We start from the raw sequence: 10274 nt of genomic DNA, 5'->3' as shown, positions 1-10274 counted from the left end.
ATGGCACAAGTATACATATGTAACAAACCTGCACGTTATGCACATGTACCCTAGAACTTAAAGTATAATAAAAAAATAAAATTAAATTAAAAAAAAGTAACAAAAGGAGTCATTTAAGCTCAGTCTCCCATATAAGCAAAAATAGATAAAATTATGAAATGTAAGATGTAAATTATTCTGTTTCTTAGCTGATCCTTAACCTTGATGATATTTTCAAAACAAATGAATAAAAAAGACATGAGTAAAGGTTTCCTTTAAAAAGTTGTGGTTCTGGCCGGGCGCAGTGGGTCTTGCCTGTAATCCCAGCACTTTGGGGGGCCAAGGCGGGCAGATCATGAGGTCAAGAGATCGAGACCATCCTGGCCAACATGGTAAAACCCCATCTCTATTAAAAATACAAAAATTAGCTGTGCCTGGTGGTCCACGCCTGTAGTCCCAGCTACTCGGGAGGCTAAGGCAGGAGAATCACTTGAACCCAGGAGGCGGGGGTTGCAGTGAGCCAAGATTGCACCACTGTACTCCAGCCTGACGACAGAGCTAGACTCTGTCAAAAAAAAAAAAAAAAAAAAAAGCTGTGGTTCTGATACATCTCAGCTTCCAAACTATTTCATGGTCTTTTTAAAATATAAACACATAACGTATAAGCAGCCATTTGAAGGTGAACATCGCGCTGGCATTCAGTAGATTCACGGAGTCATGGGACCATCGCCCCTAAGTAGTTCCAGAGCATCTTTGTCTTATAACAGCTTTACAAGTGGTAGTCAGAGGGGGTTTGAGGACTTTCGGCTTCAATGAAAATGATTAGCAGTTAATGTTCGTTTACTTCAAGAGGATGGATGCCCTTATATATTTTGCAACTTCTATTTTGTGTTCAGTTCTTCTGGAGAGTAGGGTATAGGCATTTTAGGGGCCTGGCTTCCAAGCATGCAGCCTCTTCTCTACTGTAGATTGGAGGCTTTGTAAAGGGCTGGGAGGATTGCCTCCATCCAAGTGCAAGTGCATGAGACTGATCAGGAGTGGGAACATGCCAAGTGGTCCTCATTGGTTAACAAGAGGGGACACCAGGGTTTAGTTGGTGCTGTGCGGACTTCCTGGATTTGGTAGGTTTCAAAGGGTGATGATGTTTGCCACAGGGAGGAAGAAAAGGGTAGTACCAGTGGCACTGGTCCTTCCCCTCTGTAACCCTGTGATCTTGAACAGTTTGCATAACCTCTGGAAGCATCATTTAAATGTAAGCAAAATAAGAACGTGTGTGCCATGTGTGGTATTGGGGGCAGTCTCTTAAAAATAAAGATTTCAGCCTATGAATATGGTAATATAACAAAAATTTGTCTTAAAACTTGGTTTTTAGATTCAAAATGCACTTTCTTATTGAAGTATTTTCAGAGCCCCAGGGTTTGACAGAGAGAGATAGCATGAGAAGAGGGCAAGAGGGAGACAGAGACAGAGAGATTATTTTGACACAATGCTTTATTTTTATTGAAAAAGCTGTCATCCTTCAAAACTTGACAGATGATACAATGCTTCTACCAATCTTCTTTCTTTCCTGTACTCAACTCCCTTTTCTGTTGAATTTTTATGACTCTTAATGAGAATGTTTGTAATAGAGACAAAGGCATGTACTGAATGTGAATATGTGTGACATTTATAGAGGCCCTTGTTTACTTTGGATTTTCTAGAGCCTCAAAAGCACATGCATTCCTATATGGATTTCTCCATGGGTTTTTATTCAGGTACGTAGGCATATGTAAGTGTGCATAGGAATAGACATGCCTGAATACATGCCTGTGATGTACTCTGCATTCCGATTTGTGCCAAAGAATGCACACTGGTGCATGGTGACCCCAAATAACTGGCGTGAATTAGCAAACATCGCAGCCTCCTCCAACCCCTGCCCCAGATGAACAACATGAAAAAGAAAAGTTGACTGCTTCTAAATTATACTTAAAAGTAGACCTCAATGCTGGGTTCGTGGAGGTCAGCCTAAAGTGCTGGCCTGTGAATGTGCCTTTAGGGGTCTTTTGAGATGAGAACGTGAATTCATTTGAGGGTGATGAAGCTTAAAAAAAAAAAAAAAGGTGTTGGCTTTATGTGCTGATACCTCATCCATGGAGCAGGCCAGCTTGGAAGCGTCCCCATGTCAGCCTGCAGACTTCTCTAATGCTGAATGTTCTCTTGTTTGCTCACTTTGGGTTTAGAGGAATCTTTGCTTTTCTAAATTTATCTATCAGCTCATTCCATTACCCCCTCCTCTCCTGGTGGACTGTTGTTGACCCTCAGCATGTAGAAGTTATTCTGAAGTGCTGCCAACAAGATTTGATGCTGGCCCTGGGGCTTGGTGACAGATGTGGCTCTGGTCCTGCCCCTCTGTAGCTCTGTGATCTGAAACAGTTTGCATAACCTCTGAAAGCATCTTTTAAATCTAAGTAAAATAAGAATATGTGTGCCATGCATGGTGTTGGGGCAGTCTCTTAAAAATGAAGATTTCAGCCTATGAATATGGTAGTGTAACAAAAATTTGTCTTAAAATTTCATTTTTTAAATTCAAAATGCACTTCCTTATTGAAGCATTTTCTGAGCCCCATTGTCTATGAGAGTTGTGCTCCATCCCAGGATTGAGGAAAGGAGGTGGTCCTGGCCTTGGGGCAGCTCTCGGGCTGGGGTCCCTTCCGAAGCATCCTGTGGCTGGTATGGAATCCGGAATCCACAACTAGGGCCTGGGCCTGGGCTTGTCTCCTCCTTGCTGCTCTGAACAGGAAAAGGTAGTTCAGCCCAGCAGGATGCCTCTTAGAACTGGGAATGGCTTGGAAGAAAATGCTTATGAAGGCCCAGCATATAAAATATGCAAGGATGTTTCCCTACTGGAAGCATTTACCTGCTACCCCTTGCATTTTTACTTTCCTCTGAAGGCCCTCACCTTGTAATCCACCTCCCCGCAGCTCCATCCCTCCATCCCCTCTAGACAGCAGCCTGCCTCACAGTGGTGTCCCAAGAGCATTGGGCATCAAGAGGTAAAATGCCTGGGCATTTTCTCTGAAGCACCTGTTGCCACTGTCCCCTCAGGCTGTGATTCCTGGCCAAAACGCACCCATTCTTCTTGACACACTTGGAAGGGTCTGGGATTGTGAGACTTGCAGAAGGGTCAGATGTCTTGAGTCACTGAGAGGGCCAAAGATGGAATATGCAGTCTGCCTCTCAACATTTGTTACTAGCCGGGGCCTGCCCCATCAGAGCCTTTGAGGGCATTACCAAGGTGGCCCCCAGATTAGTGTACCTCCTCGGCATAGAAGCATTGACCAGGCCTTCCCATTTAGGCCAGGAACCACCTTGTCATCTGTTTAAATTCTATCACATTTTAGTGACACACATATGTAGACACGTGATATGGCACATATGTGTGTCATGTGTGCAGGTATTTATGGCTATGCCTAGATTGAGACATTTGCCACTTTCTGAGCACTTCTCACAGGCCATGCACTTGTATATGCACACATGTAGAGACACAGCAAATGAACAAGTTTACAAAAAATCCTGAAAGCCAGGCAAGTGAGAATTCCATCATTTGGAATGAAAGTAAACTTTTCTGACGCTTCGGGGCCAACCAAGTGTGCGATGGGCATCAGAGGTCAGGTCTCCATGTGTCACCTGGCAGAGAGACTGTGTGAACAGCTCGTTGGAATTTGATTTTTCCAGAGGAGCGTGAGATTGGGTTACTGTGAAGTCCCAGTGTCGCTGAGGTTGTGGTGGGTTTGTGTTTTGTGTTTGTTTTTAATTCCTTCTCTGCAACGCCCAAGTGAGCACTCTACTTGAGTCTCAGGAACCCCAGAGTAGAGCCTGCCCTGGGGTGCTGGGCAGCACGTAATTCTCAGGAACAAACAAGTATGTTCAAATAAAGCTGAGGATCTTAGTCTGCAGTGCCTGGTCCCTCGGAGGCATTCTAGTATCCCTCTAGTTTTGTTTTATTGGGTCAGAGCCTGTTGCTGAAAACAGAACCTATGGGTCACCCTGACTGTCCTTCCCAGGCCTTCCGGAACTGCCTTGCATGTAGTAGAGAGACCCACAGTTTGCAGGAGTGGCACCGTCTTTGAAGCAGCTTTCACATAAAGCATCCGAAGTTCCTTTGCTGGGTCACGTGCCCAGTCCTCAAAGATACCTGCAGATCACCCAATCGCTGGGAGTAGGGCTGGTCTAGGGTTCCGCTTATTGTGTGCACATGTATGGTTCACCCCAGAGTCTGGTGGGGCAGAGACGTGAGAGGTGATGGGATGCACCCCTGTGGGACCCATGAGGCTGGTGGACAGGCAGTGGGGGCTGGCGGGAGGGTGTTAAGGGAGAATTCCATCCAGCTGATCAGGTCGTGTCTCAGGAAGGGCGCGCCCCCTCTGGAGGCTGCAAGACCTTTAAACGTGCTCATCCCTTCTCGTGTGTCCTCCCTGGGTGCCCCAGCTCCTCCCTTCTCCTTGGTTTACTGCCCCTTTTCTCACCTCCCTCTGACAACCAAGTCTGCTTGTGTCTTCCTCCGAAAGGGAAACTCCCGTTGCCCCTTCTCTACCTCGGTTCCTCCTCTCCCTTCCTCCTTCACCTTCCCTCCATCCTTTTGTTTCTGCTGCCTTGCTCTCACCTGCATTTGAAGGATGTGACTTCCCAGTGGAACCTGGGTTGGGATTTGGTGTCATCCTCCCTCCCTCAGCCTCAGGACATTTCCAGGGCAGAGTCTTCACCACATTCCTGGCATCTAACACAGAGAAGGATCTGGATAAAACTTTGTTTTGTTTTCTGATGGGTAAGTGGAAGGACAGAGACAGTCTTTCAACTCCAGGGAGCTGAATGCATCATGCCTGCAAAGGACCTGAGCCCGCAGAGTGCGAGCCGCATGGGACCAGCGCCTGTGTTTCTGAGAGGAGACCGGGCATTGCCGGCTGGTGGGGTGGGCTGTCCTCTTCCAGGTGTCTGATTTGTACCCCTGCTTGATTTTGCTAAGGTGCAGTGGGTGGTCCTGGCTGTAGCAGAGTCAACGTGTGGACAATCTGGGTCCTGTATTGCCCGGGGATCTCTGGGTCTTTGGGTAGGGGCAGCAGAGTGTCAGGGAAGGATTTTTAAATGTTATTTCCTCAGCCGACTTGCTGCCACCTGGAGCCCACCTTTGAAATCACTTTTGTCGCTGGCACTGCAGTTGAGGAGAAAGAAGCGAGAGAGGAAAGATAAATAGATCTCCAGAAGGTGCTTAAATCTGTAGATTCACACTCAGCATTGTCCCCATCATGGCTGTGACACGGGCACAGAAGCAGAATGCCCTGCCTCCTCCTCCCTGCTGCTCATCCCTGCGGGTTTGCTCCGAGTCACTGAGCCCACAGTTCCACGGAGGGAACGGGACCCACCCTTGGGAGTGCCATCCTGGTCACAGTCAGCCTTCCTGGGCCTGGCTGCCCATGCTGGTGCCGCCCTGTGCCGCCTTCCTCTCTGCTTAGGGAGTGACAGGCATGGGAAAGGCCAGTCCATCCGCTTCCGCTGAGCCTGCTCCGTCGGTGGTCAGGCATTTCCGACAGCATCGTTTGCAGGAGCTGCTGCCCTGCAGCACATAAACAACCAGGGAGGAAATGCCTACTCAGACCTTTGGGAGGAGGGTCCCAGGGATCTTCCTGGCCTGTGTGCGGAGAGGTGGCCCCAGGGTCCCAGGCAAGCCATGTCCCTCCTGGGGTAGGGCATTGACCTGCCCACTCTTCACCAGGTTGATCAGTGTGCCAGGGTCGCGCAGGGGCTGGGCTGGCCAATGACTCGGCTCAGGCTGGGCAGCAACCTGTGCTGGAAGCACAGGCGTGCACAGGGGTTGTAAGAAAGGAGGCAGCCCAGGAGGTACGGGGACCTCCTCTTCTAGGGAGAGCTTTCTAGGGGAAGGGGCGTCATGCTAGCATTTGAAGAAGGAGTGGGATTTTGCCAGACACATGAGACAAGAGAAGCCAGGGGTGAGTGTCTGTTCTGTGCTTCCCTTGTGAAAACCCTGAGTAATGTACCGTGTGTCTAAGGCCCAGAGACATGACAGACCCCTGTGTTCTGCATATGGACTGAGTTATAGTCAGACTTTAGGTCATGGGAACAGAGCACTTTGATTTGACTGAGGGAGATAGTGTTCCAAATGCTGAAAAAAATGTGGGGTTACTTGAAAAGGGCTTTGTAGAATATATAGGAGTTTTTCACCAGTTGGCTTAAGAGTTTGGCCTTTTAGATGAGAGAAGAATATGAGCAAAGAGAGAACACGGAAGAAAGGGGACACCATGCGTAGAGGCTGCCAACAGCCTGTAGTAGGTGCTAGCCAGGTGGAACAGGCTGAGGGATCCAGAATCAGGCTCTAGGACAGGGTCTGGGCAGGGTGTTGTAGCGCACTGAGGCCGGGAAGAAAACCTGCAGGGTTTGAGCGGTGCAGTGACAGGGTGTCCCCTGGGCTGCCTTATGGAATGAAGGCCCTCCAGGATGGTGGCCAGGCAAGATGAGAGGCAGATGGCCCCATCCAGAGGAAAGGGACATGGGTGTAGGCTCCTGCTGGGGTAGGGGGCAGAGGATTGACTAGGGACATCCTTGTTGTTGGAGACTCTTCAGGCTTCCACTTCCTCTCTGGCTGGTGGCAGGAAGCTTCTCTGCTGTGAGTGTGGGGTCCCAGGGGAATGAGGGTTTGACTTTGGAGGGGCAGGTTTGGGGGCATGGTGGGCGGGTCCTGCCGCTTGTGCCTTGGGGGATGGCTGGCCCGAGGCTGAAACTAAGCCTGGTTGGGTTTCAGCAGGGAGGCTGCAAGAGATTAAAGTTGGGGGAGGAAAAAGCAAAAGAAATGAAAAGGAAGCAAACCGCAGCAGTGAGCAAGGCGGGGCCAGGGCCGTCTGGAGGCACTGACTGGGCAGGCCGCCCGCCACAGCCAGCGGCAGCCCAACAATCCCGGGATTCTTTCCCGGGCCTGAGCTCTCCCGGCAGCCCTCTGAATGGGCCTCTTTGGAGGTGGCCGCCCCGCCCCCTGCACGACTCCCTCGGGACAGGCCGGAACACACAGCCCTGCCTGGGTGGGTGGGGGACGCCACCGCTGGGACAGGGACTAAGGACTCTGCTCACCACATAGGGCTGCTGGGGACACAGCCCAAGGAGTTCCCTCTGTCTGGCCCACATCCTCCCAAGCCCTTCCATGGACTGACCAGAGTCCTGGGTGCCAGGTAAGCTGTACATTGGGACTTGTCGCTTCTTCCTGCTCAGTCCCCGCGTCCCTGGTGTCTTCTGTGCTCCTGGCGCCTCTGGCCCGGATCCGGTTGCGCTTGCTGAAACTTGATCTTCTGGGCTCCAGGGGAGGGGACCGGGTGGAGGGGGACGAGGCAGAGGGGTCGGCAGCAGAGGGGCAGGCGATGCCCGGCTCGCGGATGTAGGGCTGTGTCCCGGGCCTGGTGGAGCGGTGATAGAGAGACCCCAGGCCCGACAGCGTGGCAGGTGGGAAGAGAAGGGCCCTCTTAGCAGGGGGCAGGGGTCCGCGAGGCAGGGGGCACTGGGGCAGGGTCGTGGGCAAAAAGCCCTCTCTGCCTGACCTCGGTTGGCAACCCCGACTGTCTGGCAGATGGTGGAGTACAAACGGGCCACGCTTCGGGATGAAGACGCAACCCAGACCCCCGTAGAGGGCGGGGCCTCCCCGGACGCCATGGAGGTGGGCAAGGGGGCTTCCCCTTTCTCACCAGGCCCCAGCCCTGGCATGATGCCTGGCACACCCAGCAGCTCTGGGCTGTTCTGGAGGGTCACCTGCCCCCACCTCCGCTCCATCTCTGGCCTCTGCTCTAGGACTATGGTGAGGCGATGCTAAGCCATGACGTTGCACAAAACAGACTCAGGGCTCAACTCACCCGCTGGCCTCATTGCCCCCGGGCCCAAAGTTAACCCTGTGACTCTGAAAACTGCCTGTGGCTTCACCCTCTGGTGATCTTGGACCTCTGCCCTGCAGCTCAGTTGCTCTTTGTCCCCCTGTGTTCCCCAGGTGGGATTCCAGAAGGGGACAAGACAGCTGTTAGGCTCACGCACGCAGCTGGAGCTGGTCTTGGCAGGTGTCTCTCTACTGCTGGCTGCACTGCTTCTGGGCTGCCTTGTGGCCCTGGGGGTCCAGTACCACAGAGGTAGGTGGGCCCACACTCTTCATCAGCATTCATAACTAGGGGTTCTGGAGGCCAAAGGGCCTCTAAGATTTTCACTTGTGGAGGCCAAGCCTTCCCTGAAAAAAAGCCCTGGCTTTGCTTTCTCTTCTCAACCTTCCTGCTGTCATGGCCCTTGCAAAGAGTTTGCCTCTTCCAGACAGACAGACTGACAGTCTCCTACCCTCCCGCCATGCCCCCTACCACAGACCCATCCCACAGCACCTGCCTTACAGAGGCCTGCATTCGAGTGGCTGGAAAAATCCTGGAGTCCCTGGACCGAGGGGTGAGCCCCTGTGAGGACTTTTACCAGTTCTCCTGTGGGGGCTGGATTCGGAGGAATCCCCTGCCCGATGGGCGTTCTCGCTGGAACACCTTCAACAGCCTCTGGGACCAAAACCAGGCCATACTGAAGCACCTGCTTGGTGAGTGGGGCTGTTAGGGAGGCCTTGGGCCACCTATGTGCCTTGTGCCTAGCACAGGGCCTGACACTTAGCAGATAGTCAATGTCCATGAATGAGGAAGTGGATGGCTCTGTGAACACTCCAGAGGGTGGGGAGGTAGAGAGCAGGGGACTCTTGAGAAGTGGGGATGGGTTTGACGGGGGCAGAACTCTGGGTATAATGGAGGACCGCTTCTCTGCACCCTGTTTGGAGCACTGTCATGGTGTGGTAGACACCAGGGAGCCTGTACTGCTTAGATATCCTAGGGTCTCCATGGACAGGGAGAGGAAGCCACGGCTTGCTGTTTCAGACACTCTTCCTGGGTCTGCGTTAGGAGGACTGCTCATTGACAAGGCAAGGAGAGGAACCGAGCAAGGGCCAGGGACTCCCTCTCAGCAGTTAACGTAATTGCCACCTGGATCCTATGTTCTGCCCCACAGAAAACACCACCTTCAACTCTAGCAGTGAAGCTGAGCGGAAGACACAGCGCTTCTACCTATCTTGCCTACAGGTGGAGCGCATTGAGGAGCTGGGAGCCCAGCCACTGAGAGACCTCATTGACAAGGTGGGGCCACTGAGCCGGCTGAGGGCAGGGGAGCAGGAGGGGCCTTGAGAGAGGAGATGGCCCAGGAACACTTTGGGAGCTCCTGTGCTAATCATTCCACTTATGGTCTCTACACAGATTGGTGGTTGGAACATTACAGGGCCCTGGGACCAGGATAACTTTATGGAGGTGTTGAAGGCAGTAGCAGGGACCTACAGGGCCACCCCATTCTTCACCGTCTACATCAGTGCCGACTCTAAGAGTTCCAACAGCAATGTTATCCAGGTGATGAGCTGGGAAAGGGTGAGGAGAGACTTAGGGACCCTTTGCTGAGCCCAGACTTCCCTCTCCTGTGACAGGCAGGCTGGGCTGACCCCCGGCCTCCACCCCAACCCCTGCTGGGGAATTCAGGTTCCCATGGTGGGGAAAACGAGGGGCTCACCTCCTTTCCTTGCCGTTGCAGGTGGACCAGTCTGGGCTCTTTCTGCCCTCTCGGGATTACTACTTAAACAGAACTGCCAATGAGAAAGTAAGGAACATCTTCCGAATCCCCATCCCTACCCCTTGCTGAGCTGGGCTGATCCCTGTTGACTTTTCCCTTTGCCAAGGGTCAGAGCAGGGAAGGTGAGCCTATCCTGTCACCTAGTGAACCAACTGCCCCTCCTTTCTTCCTTCTTTTCTTCCTCCCTTCCTCCCTTTCTTCCCCTTTTCCTTCCTTCCTTTCTCTTATTCTTCTAGTAGGTTTCATAGACACCTACTGTGTGCCAGGTCCAGTGGGGGAATTCTGAGATATAAGTTTCCAAGCCATTGTCACAGGAAGCGTTCAGTGTCAATGGGTTCATGAACCTAGATGGCTGAGAACAAAGCTCACAAGAGGGTCCTGAGGATTCAGGAGAGACTTAGGGAGCCAGCGAAGTCTTCCTGAAGAGATTGCATTTGATCCAGGCCCTGTAGAATACGTGGGAGTGCATGAGGGCATGCTGGGTAGAAAGAAGTTTAGACCAGGTGCGGTGGCTGACGTCTGTAGTCCCAGCACTTTGGGAGGCCAAGGTGGGTGGATCACCTGAGGTCAGGAGTTCGAGACCAACCTGACCAACAAGGTGAAACCCCGTCTCTACTAAATATATAAAAATTAGCCAG

The 10274-nt window shown here is 52.0% G+C and overlaps 2 protein-coding genes across 2 annotated transcripts in view; both read left to right on the top strand.

Moving 5' to 3' along the window:
• The window catches only part of TNS3 (tensin 3), a 321347-nt gene that overhangs the window by 259761 nt on the left and 51312 nt on the right, over positions 1 to 10274 (top strand). The window lies entirely within an intron of this gene.
• Positions 7586 to 10014, top strand: LOC105515079 (endothelin-converting enzyme 2-like). The gene is made up of 6 exons (XM_011946795.1): positions 7586 to 7810; positions 7997 to 8132; positions 8357 to 8572; positions 9031 to 9155; positions 9273 to 9419; positions 9598 to 10014. Exons 1-6 carry the CDS (start codon positions 7586 to 7588, stop codon positions 9703 to 9705), a joined length of 957 nt encoding a protein of 318 aa, XP_011802185.1. The 3' UTR covers positions 9706 to 10014.

The sequence above is a fragment of the Colobus angolensis genome, unplaced genomic scaffold (assembly GCF_000951035.1).
Source record: "Colobus angolensis palliatus isolate OR3802 unplaced genomic scaffold, Cang.pa_1.0 Scaffold253, whole genome shotgun sequence".
In the NCBI taxonomy this organism is placed as follows: domain Eukaryota; kingdom Metazoa; phylum Chordata; class Mammalia; order Primates; family Cercopithecidae; genus Colobus; species Colobus angolensis.
Note: the sequence above shows the minus strand (reverse complement) of the source record. Positions and strands in the feature narration are given on the sequence as shown.